Here is a 24973-nt window from a genome sequence, read left to right on the forward strand (position 1 = left end):
AAAAGTTTTGCCAATATATTCTGTGTAGTATATATTGAATGAAAATATATCTTTGATGATGTAGTTTAAAGTGGACTGATGGTGGCAGAATGGAGTATAATGGTGCAGTGCTGCAGTTCCATCTGTCCCTAAAAATATCTAAATGAAGAATAAATCACATGATGTTAAATGAAAACACACCTGGATCAAACACAGTTTTGTAAATAACGGATATAAAAGTTTGTTGTGTCACCCAGGACTTAAGACACACGCTGTGTAGGTCAGTTCAAAGACACAGAAATCCTCTGTGGTCTTGTCTCTATGGCAAGAGGGTAGATAAATTAAAATGTTAAAATTCAACACTATCAGATAAGATTGCTTTGACCAATTTTATTAAAACAAACATAAAAACAAACACAACACTGAACAACTGCATTTAAGTTATATATTAAAGATGGCTTGTTTTATTTACAAGGTGAATTCTGAACACTGGACAACCAGGAAAACCCTGAAGAAAGGGCAGAAATAGAAGAAGACAAGCTGTTGTCAGACCATGGTGGATTCCGGGAACAATAAAATGATTAATCATGTTTCTAAATGTTACTTAACACCTCAGGAAGGCAGAGCTCCGATAAAGAAAGCTGATTCAAACAAGAAAATACAACAGAATTGTATCGGAAACCTGAAGGCTCAGCTTTCTTCTCTGTGGTTTTCATTTTCACAACCATCAACCACAATCTTGCTACTTGTCTCCAGACGTCTGCCACCACGAGACCAGAAATGAAGAGAATTTAGAGATAGTACCATGATTCAACAGGCAGGTGGTCTCAAAAAGCCTGGTCAACAGTGACCATTTGTTTATTTTTCTACACAAACAGAACCATCTTTTGCTCCAAACATGGCATGCGTGCAACAGAGCTCAGCTCTTTTCAAATGTTTCTTGGAAAGCGTTTTATTTCATTGCAACAAACTGCTACAACTATGTCAACCAGCCATCCAGCTTACGACTAGCTCACAGGCAAGCCAGCTTTCGTTGTTCCTCACTAAAATACATAACCCCAAACCCCAGAAAACAAGATGCTCCCAGGTCAGGAGCAATAATACTGTATGGATGTAAAGTGTAAGACAAATCTTAAAATTAACCCATCAGAGAAAGTCGACAAAAATGACTATAACAGTCTACCTCTATCTCCTCCTCTTGTCACTTTTCCTCTCTCCCTTCCATCTCTTATATCCCTCGTTCAAAAATATCCCAAGAAGTGGTGCTGTGGGACGCTGACTAATGTGAGGGTTTTACAATGTGATCCAGTTGTTAATTAAGGTCACTCTGTGCGGTGCAGTGTATCAGGGTGACTCTCAGGGGCAGAGACAGGAGGACAGGAATGGGACTTAATGCTGTTATGTTTGCTGATAGCCTCGTCAAAGTCCAGCTGCTGGCCGTTAACAGCGATGTCCATGCAGCCATGGTAATAGGCCGTCACAGGGGTGACAGGTAACGGGACATCGTCTGAAAGAAAGGAAGTGGGACAGTCAGTGAGAACGACAGTAATGAGAGATGGTGGTTTTAATACCAAAGTTATAAGGTTATCAAAAGCATCAGTACTTAGATACTTTTTTGATACCAGATGTTTTAAGTGATATGATCAGTGTAATCATGTATCAAGTGTGCTGAAGCAATAAAAAAAGATTCTGGTATTGTGTTAACATTACAAGGTATAACATGCTACACAATATAAAATAATATAACCAACAAAATAACAAAGTACCAGGTAAAAGACAATGGAGATAACAACTTCATAACTTAAGTTAAAGGGAAAGTTCGCCCCCAAATCAAAAAACTGTTTTTTTCCTCTGGCCTGTAGTGCTATTTATCCATCTAGGTCATTGGTTCCCAACCTGGGGCCCGGGCCCCCATCAGGGGGCTAAAAATCCCACAGAGTCCCCAAGGCTTTGTCTGCTCGGAGGTTGTCAAAATTATATTTGCACGTTAACTAAAATCACAATCATACAAAAGTCTGTATATAAAACTATCTAAAAATATAAATTTTTTGGTCCTCAATCAAAAATTGCAGTAGTTGTAGGCTACTTAGTAAACTACCCTTCTGTGATCTCTCAAGCTCTGTGATAATGAATCATTATTATTCTTTTGATCAGGGTGAGTGTGTATAAAGCTACTCTGTTGGGTTGTTAAAAGAGAAAATGTTAAGCTTGTACTAGAATAAAGTCATTTAGCAAAGGTAGGAGCTCTAAGAATGGAAACAATTATAACTAATATTAAAGCTGTGGAATGAATCACTTATTCCTTTGGCGTATGTGCGTGTGTGTGCAGGTTGAAGAGGCTAAGCTTTTCATAGATACAAGTAGGCTGGGAACCATTGCTCTAGGTAGAACAGTAGCTCCTACATGACACTAACAACAAGGTGTTTTTCAAATGTAGACATCTCTACAGCCGATATTCAGTTTACTGTCATAGAGGAATAAAGAAAGCAGAAAATATTCACATTTAAGAATCGGAATCAGAGAATTTAAACATTTTTTCTTAATAAATTATTCAAACCAATTAACTGATTATCAAAATAGCTGGCAATTAATATAACTGTTGAAAAATGTACAGTTCCAATGTCTCAGTTGGTCCACCACTTTGGTCCAGACTGAAATACTGTATCTCAACATCTATTGGCTGGATTGCTAAGAAATGTTGTAAACACTTTCAGAAATGACTTTGGTGATCCCCTGTCTTTCCTCTAGCTCCACCATGAGGTTGACATTACGTTTTAGTGAACTATCTCAACAACTGTTTGATGGATTGGCAGGAAATCTGGTCCAAACATTCACATTCCCTTCAGGGTTAAGTGTAATCACTATGGTGATTCCTTAAGTTTTCATCTAGCGCCATCATCTGGTCAAACAACTTTGACTGTTCAATATTTTGGTGCATGACCAAAATCCTGCAAAACTGATGACATTCCCATCAGCAGTACTTTTGTATTTAGTGGTGATTAGAAAATGCTAAGGTAAGACGAGACAATGATAAACATCTGTCACTGAGAGCATGGCAGCATGTTGACATTAGCATTTAACTCAAAGCACTGCTGTTCCAAGTAGAGCCTCACAAAGCCACCACCAAGAGCAGCCTGAGGCTACATTTCTACTCTTACAGTAGAATCAATATTTCATATTTCTTGGGTTTGCTTTGAACTACTTTTCTGGCATATGGAAATCTCTGAGAAGCTTTCTTATTAAAAGATGTGGACTAGTTGATAGTCATTTTGAAATGATTAGAGCCAGAAAGACACAATAGCCCTTTTATGCTGATCATATATAGCTAAAACAATATGCTCATAGTTACCTTCACAAGAATTACAAATATCTATATTGGAAGCAGATACTCAGAGACATTAATAATGATGAAAAGAAACTAATACTTTTACTAATGACAGCAGGAAAGCAATGTATATTAAAATCAAGTCAAAAGTTATCAAAAGTCTACCTTCCACATAACAATGGTGGAAAGAACTGTCATATAGCACCTCAGAAAAGATAAAGTACAATTTAAAGAACAACCAGTGATGATTAACCTGTTAAATATCATTAGGGTAAAATTATTAGCAATATTCAAAACATAAAGGCAGTTATCACTACATATATCATCATATCTATATATTTATGTTTGTAAACTGTTTCTTTGATGGACTGTTGGTATGAATGACAATTTAAGCGGAAGTTGAATATGTGTTGTATGTATGCTAGGAAGAAGGAATGGTGCAATAGAATGAGTAAATGTAGAAATAAGAACTGGAAAAAAAGTTACTTTTGTACTTTAACTTGTTGGTTTGACTGACCTGGTATCCCACCAATATATGTACTGACGGGGTTCTGCATGGTGGAGTTGAGGCGCTCCAGTGCCTTCCGCAGGGCATCAGTATTCATGTAGGTAACAGTGGAGGAGTTGCCTGAAATTTGGATTTCTGTGGCAGTCACATTCAGCTGCACTGTCAACCGGTCAGGGTAACACAACATGAGTGAGTCCAATGTTGCCACAGAGACGCCATCCAAGAATACTTGCAGGTTCTGAAGCATGGAGGGAAACAACATCACAAAGTTTAATCGTGTGCTTGTGTTTGTATATGTATGAGGACATGCAGCGATTCACATCAAAAGTGTTTGAAAGTTTGAATGAACTCACAGCATCTTCTTCTCCCTGCGTTACCACAGCGACCGACAGGGGGACTGTGTTGTTGTAGACAAGCGCAAAGAGGACACCTGTGCTGCTGGATGGACGTATATTCATCTTCACATCCACATTCCAGCTCCCAGAATCACCTAGTTACACACATCCGCACACATAAGGAAATGCAAGTTCAAGTTCTGTCATCTGTCAATATGGAATACTGTATATAAAACATACATACTGTAATTGTAACTGACGGTTAAGATTCCTTCCTGCATGGGTCCAGTTTTGCAAACTTGCACCTGCCTACCACCCCAAAGCTAGGTACCAGAATTGACCTGTCACCCACATTGTCTCCCAGTCAAATACGGACCCACCTGGACAAGTTAATTTAAGTCCCACAAACTGAGCCATGATTAAACACAGGTTACACAGTCAGTCAGTCAGTCAGTCAGTCAGTCAGTCAGTCACTTCTGTTGGTGCAACACCTGTGCTCCTGAAACTGTCAAAACTATATATATATATATATATATATTTATTTTTTTTTTTTGCACTTTTTTCAAGCAGCGAAGCCACTCAGCATTATTGTCACAGTCTCTGATCACACCAAATTTCTCCCAAATGTCTGTCTTGATCTGCGACAATATTGTCCACACTATGGTGTTCTCCTCTGGTTATTTTTGCCTTTATGTCTTCCATTTTAGCACACCTGCTAGCAGCTATCCTACGTTGCTATCAGTCGTGCCATTATTTGGCAGCAGGTAGGATCAAAGGTTGTGTCTTGCACTTTCGCAATAAAAAAAGACCCTGGCAGCTGATTAGGCTTGATATGATTAACCAATTTAAATGTTAAAAATACTGCACAATTATTTTTACTTCTGACTTCTGTAGGAAAAAGAAACATATTTTTGTAATCATCCAGATTTAGTTCATTTTTACCCATGCCCATAAATTTAGATAAATATATTTTTTACTCATTACTCTGCTTTTTTGCAGGTTACCCAGTGGATACCCATGGATACCCAGCCTGGTGCAGGACTCTGTTGGCCATATGTGTCTACTTTGTACCTCTGCTGTTCTATATTACTACATATAATAGCAGGGCCACTCTGGGCTTCTCTGTGTGGAGATCTATGCTCTCTTTGTCATGTCTCTGACATGTTTCTGCTAAGTGCTTAACTTTCCTCCCACCCCAGAACACATACAAACTAAGATAGCATAGTTAAAATGAAATTTGGTCACTGCACCTAAATATTTAGAACAAATCAAAGGCAGAGGATGGAATGCAGATGCCAAATTTTCCCACAGGTATTGATAAAGTATAATTTAACTTACTCACTGTAGTCAATGTTGAAGTGTGCCAGTCCCAACCCAATAAAGAAAGATCCTCGTTCCACATACACAAAGCAATGTTTACTCGTTTTCTCTTGGATGACCTCCTTTACCCCAGACGCCCCCTGGTTCATCAAGTTCCAGCCCCGGATGCAGCCGTCAAGTCGAGGGTTGATCTAATGGATGGATGAGTACACAAGCACACACATACACACACACACACACACAAACAGTACAACACTAGATTGGAGCTGGTCCAATGTAAATCCCTATATGCTGATTTCACAATGTTACCAAGGTGATTCTGATAGTTAGTAGACATGGTCACAGGGGAAAACTCCATGTTTGAAGGGTGATTCACTGAGTGTGCATGCTTGAAGATGACCTGCTTACAGGTTTAATGACGTTGTCAGTGCGGTTGGGTAGACCAGCGATGTAGACCTTGGTTTCCAGTTTGCCGTTAACTGAAGTGAAGAGACTGTCTGGGCTGTTGATGCTCATCACAGCTTCCTTACTGATCTTCACACTAATGCTGCTCTCCAGTTCATCCACAGAGATCTGTGTTACATATCACAAGTCTTTGTTACTGAACTATAGCTCAACCCAGTTTAGCACCATCAATTCAGTTTATGGATTAGCACTTCCTCTACCACTATGCCATTGGGGAACAAGTTGAGTATATGCAGGGAATGACTGGACTACAGCTCTGTCTTACCACATGCCACTGTCCGTCATTGATGGCTTTTCCTCCACTAGTGACCTTGAACGTGTGTTGGTTTTTGAACTGGACTTCAATGCGACCTTCTCTCAGCCCCAACATGAACCACGAGTCCTGCGAGGACTCTGCGTACAGCACAACTCCCTCTGGGTCAAATGTTCGAAAGTCAAACTCTGCTGCAAACCTAACAGACAGAAACAGAAAGTCAGGGATATGTGTTCACATCGTAATCTGACTACTTATACCAAAATGTAATTACATTACCATACCAATGTTGTAGGCTAATTACTAAAAATCACGTAAACTCCACATCCGCCAACATTCACTAATATCTTGCTTACAGTTTCCTGATTTGTGGATGTTTTTTTTCAGGCATTGAAAGATTTTATATATTTCAGTATGGTATCTAGAGACGTGGAACTACATCTCACAGTCTTCAGACAATCAATACTCATCTATGACATCTAAAAATCTACAGTAAAAGCAAAGATCTTTTTGTCAAACTACTGTTTCCAGGGTCAAGGATGAACTTTTATGCTCTGATTTGTTGTAGCATAAAGCAGTGGAGATGTTGTTTGTGCTAAAAATACTCTTTTGTGATCCTGTCACCTTTTTAACTCCACAGGGACTGCCTGACTGTATTTCAGAGGCTGGCATGGACTTAGAGGTAGAGTGAAGATACTAGTATCTATCCCCTTATACAATCTAAACTTACAAAATTTGACTAGTCACCTAAAGAAAAGACAATATTTATTACAGATTTATGACTAAAAACACTTGACAGAGAGTACTGGGCTGATCCTCAAATTAATGTGCAGGTTCCCAGCTTACAGATGTATGTAAGTATACTACATTTCTGTGTGTGTGTTTGTGATAGACCCTCACTTTGTGTTCTCTGGCAGGCGGAAGCGCAGAAAGATGACAGGAAGGCCTGCAAACTGCTCCCCCAGGTAAAGCATCTCAGGGTGTTTGTCGTCACACAGCTTAACGCAAACAGGGATTCTTTCACAGTAACGATTGCCCTCTGCCAACTGAAGACCCTCACGACCATCACAGTGGCATGTATAGCTGCCCACTGTGTTTATACAAGTTCCATCACAGACATTCAGCTCACACTCATCTACATCTGCAACAAAAGGAAAAGAAAAATTTACAGGCAGTGTACCATCAGTGGGATTTTAACATACAAAAATCAGGCTTAATGTACTCAGGTTTGCACCTGTCAGACTACATGAGTAAGACAGGAACAATAGATTGAATTCTCACCATTGCAGGTCCTGGAAGTGAAGTTGTATTTGAAACCCAGGGGACACCGGCATTCATACATGCCCGGCGTGTTGACACATTTCGCTGGCTCTTCACAGATACTGGGGTACAACAGACATTCATTGATATCTGGAAAAAAGTTAATTGAAAGTGACAACTGGTAAATGGTCTTGTGTGAATTTCTAGTATAAGTTCTAATTAAAATTAAAATGCCAATCAACTACATGGGGTTGAAAAGTATGACTGTGGTCTGGGTTCTTTTGTGTCTCAACAAAGTTGGTATTTGTAATAACTGCTAAGCATCTGTTATGTGAGGAGAAGTCAAAATTAATTTCTTCAACACTACAAATGTAACCGCCTATCCAAAGAGCTGTCATCATTACAAATTTGTAAAGAACAGGAAAGACAGAAAGGACATTACAGTGGATATAATATGTTAATTCCTACAAGAGAGACATGAGGTTCTCTGCAATTAGGTGGAAAAATATGGACATATATTGGTATCTACATCAGCAATGGGATAAAATGAGATGGAAAATAACAGCATACTGAATATCAGCAAAAATATATCATATATCATGCATTCCTATAGATTAAATTAAAATAATTAATTGCGGCTCCAACAAGAAACAGTGTTTGCTTGCCATTTGCAACATGTATTATTTGGGATATTTGCTGAAGGGCTATGTGCAAAACCACCTGTATGATCTTCTAAATCTCCACGACCCATCAAAAAACAGACAAAGCAAATTTACCAAACTGACTCAGTCCATGTTTGTGAAGACTTTGTACTCAACAAGCATTCAACACACTCAAAGATAAACACTGAGTGAACTATCTACACAAAATTGGACACATAGGACAGATTGGATAGAAACAAGCGGAAATGAGACCACAAGCATCTACACACTATAAGCAGCTCACAGCTATGAGACTGGTGGTCTGTGTTTACAGCACAAAGGATGGACCATCTTTTCAGATTTTGAAAGCTTTTCACATTCTGTTGCATAACAGGTCACCTCAGGGCAGCTTTAGAAATAACAAATGGTTCGGGCCCCGAGGACAACAGCTGTACAACAGAGTTTTTGTTATTATGAAGTGCGTAGGGTTCCATCGTCCATATGAACAAATAAAAAGGAAGTTCTCAAAACGGATAATATACTGTGTATAAAAGAGTGTTTGCTCAGCTGCCTAGTCAGCACTATATGTTCCTCTTCCATAGGGACTGTACAACAGCTGGATGTCTCATATATGTGACATAAGCCATTAAATCATAAACACACACACACACACACACACACACACACAGAAAGTATATTAAACTGTACGTTTCTGTCCTTGGGTGTAACTGAACTGAATTTAAGTTTAAATGACTCATAAACTGCAATGAATGAAATCTTACCCACGCAGGTGATTTTGTCGTTGATGAAGTAACCATCTTCACACAGGCACTGGAAACTACCAGGGAAGTTGTGACATTTTTGGTTACAACCCGCAGGAAATTCAGGATCTGAACACTCGTCGATGTCTGCCCAATCAACACATCTATCATCAGCCAGTTCACTCATTTGAAAAGGTTAAATGTATCAGTTTTAAGGTGAATTAAGTCTAATTTCAAGCACAAAATATTGATACAGGATATCAGAAATAGAGTTTACATGAGTGCTTATTTAAAAAGTGGACAAAACATTTAAAATTCCAAATGACATATCAGATCTGACCGTCTTCACAGCGAAGCCCTTTCCACCCAGGTTTGCACACACATGTGAAGGAGGCCTGGCCATCCACACAGGTCTCTGAACCCTCCTTGTAGCATGGAAACGGCGTGCACTGGTTACTGATCTCTGCCATGCCACAAACACATTTGGACACACATGAAAACTGCGATAAAAACATTTCACAGATGAGGCTAACCTGTATGAGCCTCACTGACTAACTGACATTAAAATACTCTTACCCTTCACACAGGTGCGAAGGTCCGATGGGATAGCAGAATCAGAGTTGTGGTTGTTGATGCCGACACGGTGTGAACCCAGACACGCTGCAACACAGGGTGTTCTTTATCAGAAGGAGCCAATAAAGGAAAAACAAAACTGATATCACAACATATTAGGAAACATAATTAATTCCATAAACTTACCAACATATTTGGGGTAGAAATATTCCTAAAAAAAAAAAAAACACACAACAGGCAAGAGATTTAGCAAAAGTTTTGAGAGTTGTATTTGATCAAATGGAAAGAAAGACAAAGAAGGAGAGGATGTGAAACAAAGTGAAACTGCAGCCAGCTGTGCTCAGAATAATTCTTCTGTTCAAAACTTTATAACATCTTGATACTGCTTGTTTAATTTTTGTAAATTATTCTGGAAGGAAATTAAACATTTCAAAGATATAATGGCAAATCTATAGCTGAAATGTTTAGCTGGTAAATCTACGAGTCAATCAAAAGAAAATTATTCTATACTGATGTAAACAATATTGATGCACAATACCGGCACATCATCAGTATCAGCCGACAAAGGCCTTCAAATAAAATATCGCTATGAGCCCACAATGAACATTTCTACTGATAAGAAAGGCCGATAAGATGACACTTTCATTATGTGCATACTAGGTGAGTGTATCAGTGGTGTGAAACAGAGATGTTCCAATACCATTTTTTCCTTCCCCATATCCATTCCAATAATTTTGAGCATCAGCTACCAATCCCATACCAGTGCAATTGAAGATATCATAAGTGTTTAGTTTTAACAGCTGTATAATACGAACTCTGTGTGGATATGATCGCTATCATTGTTGTATGGGCCGGCTCAGGTTAAAAAGCATAGGGGTCGTTGCTGAAGGTCCCATTTCAGGGTTTGGCGGTATTGGATCGGTGCATAGACTTGCATTTAGGCAGTATCTGAGGCATTCTCCAATATTACTATTGTTATCGGAACAACCCTAGTGGAGAGATTTACATTTGAATTTATTTGAAGTTTGAAATGATTGCTCAGTGTTGGTCAGGCCAGGAGGAGCCAAATCACACTCATTCAACACTACAAAATTCATCCTGATCATCATGACAAATTTGTGAAGAACAAAGAGAAACAGGCACCACTTTAAAAAAATTATTAGCAGTAGTTTTTTTTGCCCAGTGAATGTGTACATTTCGAAAAGCATTGTGTTTTATGTCTGCCTTTGCCACTGGACCATCACAATAAGAATAGAAGACATAATGTTGTGTTAATTCCACTACAAGAGAGATGTGATGTCCTCTGCAATTAGGTGGAAAAAAAGTGTGCTTACATCGGCAATATCTACAAAAATACAATACTGTGCATCCCTAATATTAATTGTAATGTTTGCTGGTTTTCTCCTAGTCCTCTATGCAATAAATTGAATATATTTTGATTTTGGACTGTTGGTCAGATATAATACAAGATCTGATGACGTCAACATGAGCTTTGGGAAACTATGAGCTATTTTCTGATAATTGATTAATTAAGAAAATAATAGGAAGATTCATCAATAATAAAATAATTTTGCATTGCAGCCCTAGTCTGATCTACTGCATTTTTTTCACTGACTGCTTAATGCATCTCCGAATTTCTTTTTCTCCTTCATCCCCTTAGCCTGATAATTATAAGTGCCACTGAGTTTCACTTCATTCCCCACTTGAAATGCTGTTAAAATTAGAGTTGTTCCGATACTGATAGGAATAATTGGAAAATGCCTCCAATACTGCCTAAAATGTTGATATCTTCATTACTGAGTCTTGCTGATCTGATACCACATTATTTACTTACCCTGAAACAGGACCCTCCTACTACCCAGCAGTGTCCCATATGCCATTTTTCCCCAGATTTTCCCCAAGTTGACAAAATAATTTTCTATGGTATTCATTCTCTGTATGTATTTGTTTTACAAAGGGATTAACCTGAGTCAGGCCATACAACAAAGACAGCAACCATGTCACCCACATTCTGGGTTAAAAATGGACAGCTGTTAAAAAAAAAATATAGATTCTTTTTAATGCACTGGTTTACTGGTTTACAGTACTTAGTATCAGTGGATATACAGATTTCAGGTATCGGAATCGGTATGGTGAAGGCAAAAACGGAACATCTAAACATCTCTGGTTGAGATCTGGAACCAGATTATGTTTCTCTCAGGATACAGCTCACAGGTCAGCTCAGGGGGCTGCCACTCTTCTTACCGTCTCTGGCTGATTCTCAAAGATCTCCCTGGCCTCCTCCTTGTTGCACAGCTCCTCGATGCACTCCCTCTCCAGGTTGCCCTTCTTGCTCTCCTCAAACAGAGAGTTGGCTCTCCTGTGCCTGCTCAGGAACTGGGAGGCTGTGCTCTGGCCCAGGACTAGAACAGACAGACATAGACACACACTCATTCAAATATACTGTGTAGTTATCTCCTATCTCCTCACTGTAACTGCATGCTTGCTATTACAGCAGTCAGAGGTGAACAAGCCTGTGCATGTTAACTATAAATTATACTCTCACGTGTGATTAATAAAAGCAGCCATATGCAGCTACATTATCATAACACATGACTGATCCCAGGAGGAATTTAAGTCCTCTCTTTCCTCATATGACAGATGGTTGATGTGGCTGCTGCCTGCATGGACAAAGTGGACAACCTAATTACTCTTCTGTGAACTGGCCAGAAAAAAAAAGGTCATTGCGAAACCGTTATTTCTCAGAAATGACCTCTAGTTGTTGTAAGAAGCAGCTCATGTTGACCAGGCAGTCATTGTTTCGCGGTGCAGAAAGGAGTCATGACCCCTCACACTTTCCGTTCTCTGTTCGCTGCTCTCATGTTAAAGTTATAAAAAAAAAGTCCTGAAACCGTTCCCAACTGCTCATATCCAGACTGAAAGCTTCTTTCAATCTCAGCCAGTGCCACTAATACTTCACTACGCAGGGTTCAAAATGTTAACCGCAGAAACCAAACACTTCCATACTTACACTGATAAGCATCGACGAGCGTCACAAGAAATACGAGACAAGCCACGGATTCCCCAAGTGCCCGTTTCTTTCTCCACATAGTCGGGCCGTTCTTCCTGCTAGGCCACGGTTTGGCTCTGAGTACAGACTGGCTGAGCACAGGTCCGCGTGAGGGGAAAAAAAAAACTTTATTCTTCCCGAAAGTGTTTTCGTTGAGGAAGGGGGAGTGGCGGGGGCCGCCAGGAGAGCAGATGCAGAGAGGGAGCGGGAGGGAGGCAGCTAGAGAGCGCTGCTAACATGCCAACATGTCGCCGCTGCGAGAGGCAGCTGGTCCGTTGAACTCATGAAGAAAATAGGGTTTACAAAGCTTGTCTGTCCGTAAGATGTTTAGGAACGTTTCTAAAAGTCACAAAACTACGCTCAGAGTCAGAAAATAAGAAAAAGTTACGTCAAACTATAAACTGACATGCTGTAGCTACCGTTATATTCTCAACGTTTAACAGACGTTCGAATGTCAGAATGCGTTGTTGCTAGGCGACTGTCAACGTTTCTTCACTCGCATTTCAAAGTCAGAGCAAAAGTACAGGAACTGTGGAAGAAAGAAACTGCTAAATGTAAAAGTAAAGAACTACATAAATGGCTCAATAAATAATTTATTACGTCAATAATGCACCAAAAATAATATTAAAGATGAATCTAGGCATTAATTTAAAAATATGATTTAAATGGATACTTTTATTTTGTTGATTTTGGAGGCCTCTGTGGACAAAGGTGGTAGTGTTTCCACCATGTTGATCACAAAATACAAAGGCAGAAATAAAATTACTGGAATAAAAATCTCCTCCTCTTTCTTTTTAAGCGGTAAACGTGCTTTTTAGTGTAACTTCGCCAGGGAAGATGTTCGCTTCATCTGATCCAGTAGGCATCAACTATGTATCAGCTGTTCTCACGGATGTTATTAATTTATTTAATAGTCAGGTATGACAATGACATACTTTCAGTGATAGCACCTTGATTTGCATAATGAAGCAGAAATGCATTAAGAAATGTAAAAAGGAAATACAGAAATAAATAAGTCTGTAATATAAATAATAGTTAAATTAAATACAAAAATAATCAGTAAATTTTAAAAAAGGAAAAAATATTAAATAAAATGGAAAATTAATGGGCAACTGGGGAATTAATGGAAATGTATATAAATGTGTATGTCATCTTTTACAAATTAATAAATGGCTACATTTATTATAATAAATAGAAATATATAAATCAAATTTAGCCCCACATTTACCAGCTGCAATATTAAAGTGATGTACACACATTTTACTCACACACATGTAAAATATGTTGGTGTGTATAGTTTGCTACACCTTCACTAGACACTCATAAACGGCAAACGTTATTTACCTCCCTAGCAATTATATACACTGAGGGCAACTGATAAAAGCATAGAGAATGAACCATCCAGTAACTCCACAATAAGATTGAAGAAGCTGCCATAAAGGCTGCATGTTGATTCTCAGTGGGTACAGTGAGTCACCTCATTCATTATTAATATAAAAAAATATTAGTATTTGGCAACATAACCTGCCTTGATGTTGGCTTGCCTGAATGAAAATGCAAACTGAATCCCTTATGCAACATTAGACATTTTGCTATTACCAGAAATATTCTGGAAATTAATGCATTAGGGTACAATTATCAACACTACTCTGTATCAGCTGTTCTGTTAAAAGATGGGGGCATTTGGCATCTTTTTCCTTCACCATTCACTCACAATGTCATATGCAAGACATAGAGAAAATGCAAGATAGACAGGTTTGAATGGACACTTACCAACAAATTTTGTGTTTTTTTTTTCTGGCAGTTTAACAAGACATCCATTTTAAGTTGTTTGGGCAAAAATCTGATGATTCACTGTATGACCGTAGACAAATGAGAAGACTGATGGACCACACTGGGAAAAAGCTTGACATCATTTAAATGGAATTTGTCTGAAACTGATTTTAACAAAACATATTTCCTAAAAAAAAATTAAGCTCTTGTTGTGAGTGTGTACACTTTAGATTAGAGGCAGATTGAACAAACCACACAGACACATGCATTTGCATTAATATTGGTTTCATTTAGTTATTCAGGAGAAAAAAAACACATCACATTTTCACCATTCATTCAACTGTTTTATGTACACATATAACAGGCTTATTTTAATACTTTTAAAATATTTGTACAAAATACACTGTTCTCCCTTTATAATATGTGTTTATCTGAAGAGGCATTTTACTGCAAAAGGTCAACAGATGTGCGTTGTTAATTTGTGATAATTTGAAGGGCTTATTGAGGGAACGTTACTATTATTGCATGCTGAAACACCATTATTGCATAAGTCATTCCTTTGTGGGCTTTAGGGTGGAGGAGTTGCCGTTACTGTAACTGCCATCACCCCACCAGCTCAGCCAATGTTTCTGGGAAGGTTTTGCTGAAAATGATAATAAATATGATCACCATGTTGGGATGAGAGACAGAGCTGTTTGGTGGTTTATAATTCAGTCCTAGTCTCCTCGGCCTTGGCAAAAAAAAAAAAAAACTGCTGCATTTAATAAACCTGAGGAGAGTTTGTGGAAACAAACACGACTCACCAAAGTTCGGAGGTCAAAGCAACACTGTTCTCTTAGGCTGGGTTGCACTAACAAGGATAATTTTTAGACCCAATTAAATCATGATTTAACTTTAGGTTATGTTGCACAAAAAATTTCAACAAGCTTTAAATCTATCTAGACCCAGATCAATTTTAATTTGTAATGCACCAAAACTTTAAACTCTAATTTAAAAACGTGATCCAGTATTAACGTTAAACTTACACCTGAGAAGGTTCAACTTTTAAAATGGCTGCCTTTTTTAGATCGATTGAGCAAAATAATCAAGTTCTGTGAAGAAAGTTCAGGGACAGACTGAATTTAATTTGAGTTTTTTGATGAGTCTTCTCTTTCTTTCACTCCAGTTAATAATTCGGCCAACAAGTTTTTCCCTTAAATTAATCTTTGTTGGTGCAACCCAGTCTTGACGTTTCGTCAATGTTATTACATACATAAAATGTTTGGAGAGAATATATCGGCAAAGGTTCCTTGAATTGGAACAGTGGTTCTTTACAAGAGGAAAGAGGAGATACATGAGATCAGATAATTACAGGCAGTGATTTTCTCTTTTTTTAACAAGTGGGACTCTGCCTTTCCTGACCTGTAACACTGGGTTAATTCAATTGGCAAAACAACCCGTCATGTCAGTCACTCATGCACATACTGACAAATGCACACTCACAAACACGCACATACGCACAAAACACACACACACACACACACACACAGACCTCAGTCATTCAATTCAGATACACAGCGAGATTCCTGTATGACAAGACAAAGATAGAAAACAGAGTCAAACTGTTGTTCCTTATAGTTCGTAGATCAACATATTCAACAAAGAAAAAGATGTCATCGGAATAATTGCTTGTCTGTTTTTAAAACAGGTTTTGAGATATAAAAAAAACATATCTAAACAATGATATTTTTTTGTTTGTTTTTCATAAGGAGAATTTTATAAAAGTGATGACTGGCACTGTTTGGGATCCTGTGATCACGGGAACACCCATGAGGCTACATAACCAGGTGCTTAGTTTTGGAAAATACAAAAATCTCGTGGTTTGTAATCACCTGGTCGCACAGAAGTGACTGTGGAGGCTACCATCGCTGTGACTACGACTAGACTTCACATGCACTGGTTTGGCGCAAGTGAGTGCTGATGAATATGAATGCTAATGAGGAGTGGTTGCCTTCGGGAAGCATAAAACAACACTACTGGTTAACAACAATAAATCCGGTACCTTCAACAGATTCTGGGGTGCTGACGGGTGAGATTCACAGCAGGTAGTTTCTCAGAGGAATGCACATAAATAGGTTTTAAGCTACAGGGTGCAGCTTTGCCAAAGTAAGACAGAGCTAAACTCACAAAACAGAAGAACTACATTATCAGGCAGCCAACAGGGCAACACAACCAGTAACACACTATCCATTTCACAATCATAACTGGAGACGCGACTGGTTAAAATGTTAGTATATCGATTAATTAGAAGTTAAGATAAAAAAAAACATCCTTGGTTATGAGCTGTGCTAACACATAGTTTCTGCTTTGTGATAGTTGAAAAGAGAGTTTTACTTTTTTTTTAGTTACATAGAGTGAAACAAACATGCTTTTTTTTATATCTGCATGCAGTTTGAGTTTCTTGGCTTAGCTCAACTACTGGATGTTGGGAACAAGTATCAGCACCTCTTAAAAGCAGCAAAATACACAGTTTTATCATGTACATTGTGGTTAAAGCTACTTTTCTGGAATTGATGATGATTTTGTGCGCATGTCAACCATGGTTGGACTACAAACTTGGCAAAACAGGCGACAAGGTTCTCGGTTCAGTATGTGGGCCTACTCTATCTGTTCCTGAGCCCAGGCATGTGTCGTTCTCTTTGGTCTTCACATGGCATATCATGTGCAATTTTACTGCAATTTATTTCAGATTTTTGCAATATCTTTAACAGCACCTAAATGTGCCAGGTGATGACTACAAATAGGCTATTGTTGTTACAGCAAATTCAAAGTTCGTAGGTTGTGGGAGTCAAGAGAGGCCCACAGCATATTTTAATGAGTTAATTTGACCCTGATATCTAACTGGTGCTAAAGTTAAACATAAATATAATTTCTTTGTTGTTGAGCTGGAGTTCAACTAATCAGCCATCCAGTGTATTTTGCCTTACTTAAAAGAGAAGCTGCAATTTAACATCCAGCCATGCTAAATAAACTGTTCAGCATACCCTCAAACCAAAACTGTTTGTCTGACTCAATGTAAGCAGAAAACAAGAAAAACCCTCCTAAAACAAGTTATTCTTTTAACCCAGGTCCTGGTTACACAGGGGCATCACATCTGACCACAACAGAACAAGGCTTCAAAATGAAATGTGAACCTATACATCTGTTAGCACGTTGATGATAAGGATTAAAGAATGAGGGACAAAACTGTCCGCGGAGTGATTTTTGATAGCTAACATCAAGCTGCTCTTGGCTGTGCTTGGTCCTGACAATCCCTTCTTCTTGTGTGCCCTCGACCTTCACAGCCTTCCTGAGGAGGTTAGGGACGAAACTAAAAAACAAAACAAAAAAAACATGGGAACAACACCACCCAAAAAAGGAAAAATTACAGTCCTTCCTTCCTTCTATAGAGTGAAATACAACGGATCATTTCAACAACCATTAAAATAACCAAATACAAATCAAACAGATAAAATAAGCTTTTTGAAAGTGTGCTGCGAGGCTTGTTCATCCATAGATTTGGAGGCGATTAAAGTGCGTGTCGGTCACTGTCAAAACTGTCCAGTGAAAACGTTTGTTTGTTTGTTTGTTCTCTCGTCACATCATAAAAAGGAGACCCAAATAGATGCATGGTGTGATTATCTCTTCATTCTTATCGCTCCTTTCCTCCACAATTGTTCCTCCTTTTCTCTTGCTGAGGTCTGTTCTCCAAAGTTTGGAGCACCTTGAGACACTGCAAAAAAAAAACGTCCATCTACACAGCTCATCATCAGTCTGGTATTGACTCTTAAAAGTGTTATTTTACTTAAAACTGAACAAGTAAGTCCATCAACTGACTTTTTAAAAAATCTTGTTTAAGTATAAATAAAGATTTAAAATTCAATACTAGACCAACAGCATTGGTAAGACGGATTTCTTTTGCGGTAAAGAAAAATATGCTGGTTCTGGGCATCTTAGAAACAGTACACAGGGCCATGGCTAGATGGAGTAGGTGGAGCTCTCAGACTGCTGGCGGATGTAGCACTGAAAACTCTTGTCTCCAATCGGGTGCTCCCTGAGAAAACAAGAGGAGGATGATGTTATTTATTTGAAGACAGACATAGACTATAAATAACTAAATTTCCTGTTACAGGAATAGTGTGTAGGATTTAGGTGTGCCTCGCGGTGAGGTTGTAGGTTCACCTCACCAACATGGCAGTTAAACTAAATAAATAATCTCTAAAATTGAGAGAAAGGCTAATTTAAGCAAAAGGAATTTAGGTGTCAAACTGAATGAGAAATTGGACATTGTGTTATAGATGTGGAGAAAAAAAATAATAAGTTGCATTGTTTGCATTGTTTTGCACATTTAAATTCCTAACTTTTCAGGTCAGGCAAGTGCCCCTTAACACTTTACTTTTTTTCAAATCTGGCCCTTTTAAAAAAACACAGTTGAACAGGGAACAAAAGTATAATTATTTTCAAGAGATTTACACTGATGAAAGCATAATTATTAATATTATATTCCATTTCTGCAATATTCTGGAAATAGATCCTCCTAATTCTTTCACACTGAGCCTTTAATGCAGAACTGGGGGCCAAAATAACCACAAAAGTCCTAATCAGATGCTAATGTGCCTGGACTGAAGGGAAAATCCAGCAAACAGCTCAGAATAGAGGTTAAAATTATGACTTTGTAGTTATTTGAAATGTTCCAAAATACTTTGTACATGATAAACAAGAAATTGTGGGCTGTACGACTGCACCACCTGTTGGCCCAAAAGGGAAATTCCTCTTGAAATAGATTTCAGTTTTGCACCTCACAGTTTTTCCACAGTTCTAGCCCTGCTTATACATACAATAACTCAGTGGATCTCAAACTGTGGGGTAGGCTCTGCTGGCGAGGCACAGAGCCACTGCAGGAGGACGTGGATGACCACTGGAGAAATTAAGTGTAATGAATATGATTTGTGGCAGGAAGGTAAACAAACAAGAGTTTTTTTGACTGACCTTTACTTCACAAAAATTCAACTTGGAATCCTTTTTATTAGTTTAACCCCCATCTTTGTTAATGATTGATTGAAAATCATTCCGAATGCCAGAAAAAGTTCGAGAACCACAGCAATAACAAAACCTAACTGGAGCTAGACACACAAATAACCAACAAAGAACATACTGGCTGCCTATCTTTGTCTTCTTGAACTTGTCACGTTTGTACTTGGTGTGCTGCTGCTCCAAGGTCTGCACAGCTGAGACAATGTGTTTCAGGGTTTTGTAAGTCTCCTGGGGGTCATCGATGACAAAGCTGGAATACTCCTCCTGTTCGGGCCCATCGTACACGGACTTACTGCCACAGGCCTCTGCAGGAGAGGACAGGAAGCAGAGTGAGAGACAGAAAAATAAATGAACATAGACAAATCATACACGTGCACGTTCGCTGTCAGCGTCTGACCTTGCATCTTGATCAGTTTGCTCATGTATGTGCTGAACAGGGAATAAATCCTCTCAGTCTCTCTGTCTCCATCGACGTCCAGCTGGATGTTTGCTGGCAGACCGCTGAAAACAGATGCACACAGGAGAATGAGACAGTGGAAAAAAAGGACAGGAACCCAATGATGCTGCTGGAGAGATTTTGGCGTCTTTACTTACCCGGTGCAGGGCGTACACCCCGGGGCTGTGTCTGCTGACAGCTTGCAGCAGAGCCAGTGGCCGTTGAGGTAGGCTGAAGGATGGTAGGTGCTTAACCGTTTGCGGTTGCACTGGCTGACTTTGGTCAGGATGTCGATCCAGTCGCGGGCCTCCACACAGTTGTTGGCCTGGATGTAGAGAGCGCGCTCCGGCTGAATGACCTGGAACATCTGGAGGAGGGGAAAAGGAAAGAGGAGGAATCTTAGTACATGCAGGAGTTATTTGTACCAAAAAGATTTCATAGGGGGTAGCTGTGTGGGGCCCTTACATTTTTCATCTTGAAGGACTCCTCCTCGAGTCGCTCTACAGCTAGAATGTTCTCTATGGGAATGCTGCACAGTGCGCCTTCACCTGGATATAAAAGGAAACACATCAGACATGACAAATTACAAAAAAGTAAAGGATGGAGGAATGAGTAAAATGATAAAAAACATTTATTAACTTGATATTAAAACATGTGTGCCGTGTTAGTCTGCCATTAGAGTCATTCCAGTTAGCGGTATCCCCATTCTACACTACAAACTAATTGTACACAGCAGGGGTTTCAAAGTCTGACTCCATGGTCCCCAAAAACCCAGGTCATCCACAATTTTAAATTGTTTAGATTTTTGTCTGTATGTCGAGCAGTTTTCATCATAGCTATGAGCAGTTCCTGTTTTGCAAGGTACATGGCCTAATGGGGCAAAATTAAGCTTTTGTCCATTACCCTAATGACCAGTGAATGCTCAAGTTTTACCAGCCACTCACTGATACAACTCTGATACCTGAATTTTAGATATTTGGCAATATTGATATTGTCTTTTTTTTGTGTGTGTGTGTTTTAAGTATAAAATATCTAATATTGAGCCCTGGACACTTCAAATTCAGAGACATTTGCTTCTAACCAGTTAATACATGTTAAAAAATATTTGCTGAAAACATGTCTCAAGACTGTTAACTATGTAGTGCTGAATTGCAGAGACCGTCAAACTGTTTTCACCATTTTTGTGTTGATGAGCTTTTGGTGGGCCTGAAATCATCGGCCTGATGATGCACTGGAGCTGCACTTAGCACAACCACTGACCTAATATTATATAAAAATTAGAGAGCAAATGGATCGTCTCTGGATGCCAGAATTTACAGAACAGCTCCGTCTCCTTGTTCAAATTTCCAAAGAATGAAGAGGTGGACTGATTTTGTGAAGAGCTGTGTTGATGGAGAACTGAGGATCACCACCAACAAATGCCTCTGCAGTGAACATTTTATAGTGGGTAGTTTTACAAACTTGCATCAGAGACAACTGGGATTTAAGGATAATCTGCTGTTGCTGGCGGATGGGGACGATTCTGAAACCCAATTTTATATACTTGGTGATTTTTTTCTTTTAAATCATTGAAATTTGGCTGAGTGTTTAATAACACGTGCTTTTATGGTGTGACAAACTCAGAACACACATTTATTGATATTTCTCTCTATCCTTTGTGCATTGCATTGTGGGACAACAGTGTCCATCAACAGCACAATGGAACTTAGAAACAGCTTATGTTTTCTGTTTTTGCCTGAGCTTGTTTGGATGCAGCACAAACATATTGCCTGCTCAGTAACTTAATCTCCACCACATGTGTTGAACGCACACTGTGTTCAGACTAAATGTTCACTCAGCAGATTCTCTGCCTCCGTCTCACCCTCCTGCCGATTCGTACGTGAGCGCAGCACAAACGATGACATAAACAGACGAGGAAACAATGCAACTGCAAGAAGATCCTGAACCTTTTGACCTCACCTTTGGTTTTGTGGTAGGTAAACTCGTGGTTGGTGAGGCGAAACCATCTCTTCTTGAAGTTCTTCATTCCAAACCGGTTTCTCCCCTGTGCTCTCTTTATCATAAATCTGAGGAGAAATGGGTGGGAGACACAGGAGCTCATGTTTCACTGAAAATATCACAACTTTTTTTTTTTTTCTCTCTCTAGCTCAATACATCCCTTATATATGTCTACAGTTATAAAATACTGCAGCACCTAAATGTATAAGAGTGTACATAAATTAAAATAATTTTTAAACACCACTTCATTCTGGTTAAGTGAATCCTGTGCAGTCAATAGTCTACATTAATCATTCCGTTTACATGCCTTGTTTTCATCACTGCTGTACATGTAAAAACAGTACAGCCATCATAGATTTTACAGTCTATGACTCAAAAAGGAGATGGGTCAGCAGATCAAAGGTACCAGTGTTTTTGCATATTTCACTTATAAATTGTATATAAATCTTTTAGGAACTTTTTTCCAAATCATAGCACAGAATTTTAGACTGATTTACTTCCAAGCTTTTTTTTTTCAGTTAATTAACAAAACCAATTTGTAGAGAGTGGAAACTCGAGATAATCCACCACACTGAACAATTCATGTCAGTTTATTTTTACGTCAAGGTTGTGTTATCTAGGGCTGCAATGATTAACTGATTAGTTAGTAACAATTAATTGGTTTGAGTAATTTTTTTATGATTTTTTTTTTTTCAATGATTCCAGCTTCTCAAGTGTTAATATTTTCTGGTTTCTTTATTCCTTTATGACAGTAAACTGAATATCTTTGGGATGTGGAGGAAAAAAACAGTTTAGGACATCATCTTGGACTTTGCGAAGCACTGATCACGTTACAATTTTCAGACATTTTATAGATCAAACAACTAATCGATTAATTATGAAAATAATCAACAGAATAACCACCAATGAAATAAATGTTAGTTGCAGCCCTAATATTACCATGTCATGTGGTAATGCAGTTAAGGACAGGGAGTATTTTGTTGTTGTGTGTTTGAAGAAGTCAGTCATTTAATCCATTAATTGTTCATCAGAACGATAATCAGGCTCTATTTTGATCATCTTCCAAGTGCTTTAGTCATTAAAAAAAAACCTTTCTGATTCCAATAACTACAATATTTCAATATTTTGTAGGTGTCACTTGGGCATGTGCCACTATTTACAGGCATTTTATAGAACAATTGATTGATTACTTGAAAAAATAATCACCAGATTAATCAATTATGAAAATAATTGTTAGTTGCTGCCCTACAAGAAATTCACATGAAACTTTTAGCATTTATTTTCTGACAGCATCCACAAGCCGATGAATGCTTCTCAGCTTGCAACTTATTTACCAATAAATAAATAAATACAAGTCCACTATGGCAGATTAGCTACCTCGATCTCTAAATTAATTCTGACACTGTAATAAAACAAATGGAGCCTGTAACTTGAAAGCAATCTAAAAAATGACGCTATGCTTTGGAAAATATAGAGCAGTATTTCCTGTTAATGGGCTAAAACATGTAAAAACACTGGTATAGTCCTTTAAGGGAGAGTAAACACCAGGATGTCTTTGTTTTTTTAGAGTTTGAGGGCCAGAGGATACATAAAGGAATATGAAGCACCAGGGTTATAAACACCACAGTTACTACTCTCCCACAGGAAGACTTGTATTCTTTTCACTGAGCCAACAACGTGCTGGTTTCACATCTGCCTGGAGCTGCTGGAAACTCTACTGGGTGTTTGTGTGTGTGTGTGATGTGGTCATAGTCTGGAGGAAGGATATAAAGGGTCAAGATGCGGTCAAATATGAGATCCCAGAAATGTTTGTACAATAACCAACCCCCGCTGTCACTGTCACTCCAAGCATGTCTGGCACGGCGAGAAACAAGAAGGGCTACCAGCACTACTGACACCTCCTAGGTAAGCAGGCTTATAGGTAAACACTTTACTTTATACCATAAAACAGGCACTGAAGACTCAAATCCATCACAACAGTCACTTTATAGGTTGCTTATATATAGTCCAGATATAAAGTAAAGTGCAGCAGCATCTACAGCAGCGCATGATGTTGGTGGGAGAGAAAATGGCTGGCTCGGTTGGTTCGGGGGTGGGGGTGGGGGTGGGGGGTTACAGTGCACACACAGGGGGTCACAAGGTCAAAGCCTTTATATAGAGAAGCTCTTACCTGCCCTTCGTGCCTTTTGACCCCTTCCCATCAACCCTCTTTATAGTGAGTTTTACACTCCTACGCCCGGTAGCAGAGAAAATAAAAGAGGGTGGGGATGTTGATGAGCGAGGCGTTGGCACAACTACTGTCAACTGGAAACTCTGCTCCCCTTTATAGCCTTGTCAGAAATATCACGAAAACAACAGCTAATGTGTTGTTAGAAAGTGCTCCGTTTACAGTCTCAGGTGTGTCTTTACTGTAACTGTGAGCTTTGGGCACGGCTCAGACCACGAAAGCTAAAACATATGAAGGTAAAATTCAGCTACTCTTTAGTGATGAGTTTTGGAAATACATTTATTCACTTTCTGGCAGAGAGGTGGATGAGAAGACTGAAAGCAAGATTGTGTCTCTATTATAAATATGAAGCTACTAGCCGGCAGCCGGTTAGCTTAGCTTACTGTTTAGACTGGAAAAAGACAGTGTGGCTCTGTCCAACACTGACAAAATATGTCTCAATAATTCCACGTAACATGTTGTTTGTTTGTACGTTTCAGTATGTTTCAGTGACACACGTGGCCTGTCTGCTCTTTGTTCTTTTGCTGCTATTGTTTATTGCTCTGCCTGTCTGCTACGTCTTGCTATCTGTTGCTTTCCCATTTGTTTATTGTTTTTGATATTTGTTGTTTTGCCTCTTTGTTTTTTTCTGTTGTTGCATTGCTTGTTTGTTTTGTTGTTTTGCCTGTTTGCTTGTTCATGTTTCCTGCTTTGCATTTAGTTTTTTGCTGTTTGTTTCTGGGCTTGATTGCTCAGTTATTGCTGCTGTGCCTGTTTGTCCACTGTTGTTATCTTGCTGCATGTGTATGCTACTTTGTTGTTGCTGTATGACCTGATGGTGCTGTCTGTTAAATGTCTTTTATGTAATGTTTCTTGTGTGTTGCTGTCTTCTGACGTTTGATACCTTGTAAGTCCCTACACCCTTTTCTTCAAGAGGCTCTTGCCTTTTGCAAGGTAAAAGACAACTGTAAATTAGAATTAATTATAAATGACTTGCCTGGTTAAATAAAGATAAAATAAAATAAAATAAATAAAAATA

The 24973-nt window shown here is 38.8% G+C and overlaps 2 protein-coding genes across 3 annotated transcripts in view; both read right to left on the reverse strand.

Annotated features, from left to right (window-relative positions):
* Positions 1-354: 354 nt before the first annotated feature.
* On the reverse strand, positions 355-12594 carry pros1 (protein S). The gene is made up of 14 exons (XM_084715327.1): positions 12431-12594; positions 11665-11822; positions 9607-9631; positions 9424-9507; positions 9188-9310; positions 8869-8994; positions 7467-7595; positions 7086-7326; positions 6198-6384; positions 5876-6040; positions 5490-5658; positions 4166-4302; positions 3822-4050; positions 355-1486 (listed from the first exon to the last, which is right to left on the reverse strand). Exons 1-14 carry the CDS (start codon positions 12507-12509, stop codon positions 1302-1304), a joined length of 2037 nt encoding a protein of 678 aa, XP_084571453.1. The 5' UTR covers positions 12510-12594; the 3' UTR covers positions 355-1301.
* A 4015-nt stretch (positions 12595-16609) lies between these two features.
* rasa3 (RAS p21 protein activator 3) overlaps positions 16610-24973 on the reverse strand; it is a 55813-nt gene continuing 47449 nt past the window's right edge. Inside the window, exons 19-25 of one of the 2 annotated variants that reach the window (XM_084715348.1) lie at positions 23899-23958; positions 21690-21796; positions 20196-20278; positions 19889-20097; positions 19692-19795; positions 19416-19599; positions 16610-18314 (exon numbers count right to left, since the gene is read on the reverse strand). In XM_084715348.1, coding sequence (XP_084571474.1) covers positions 18239-18314; positions 19416-19599; positions 19692-19795; positions 19889-20097; positions 20196-20278; positions 21690-21796; positions 23899-23958 — 823 coding nt within the window. In that variant the 3' untranslated portion in view covers positions 16610-18238. The remainder of the gene's footprint in view (positions 18315-19415; positions 19600-19691; positions 19796-19888; positions 20098-20195; positions 20279-21689; positions 21797-23898; positions 23959-24973) is intronic. The other variant, XM_084715340.1, reaches the window with a different exon arrangement.

This window comes from Lutjanus erythropterus, chromosome 1 (assembly GCF_056507025.1).
Source record: "Lutjanus erythropterus isolate fLutEry1 chromosome 1, fLutEry1.hap2, whole genome shotgun sequence".
In the NCBI taxonomy this organism is placed as follows: Eukaryota; Metazoa; Chordata; class Actinopteri; order Lutjaniformes; family Lutjanidae; genus Lutjanus; species Lutjanus erythropterus.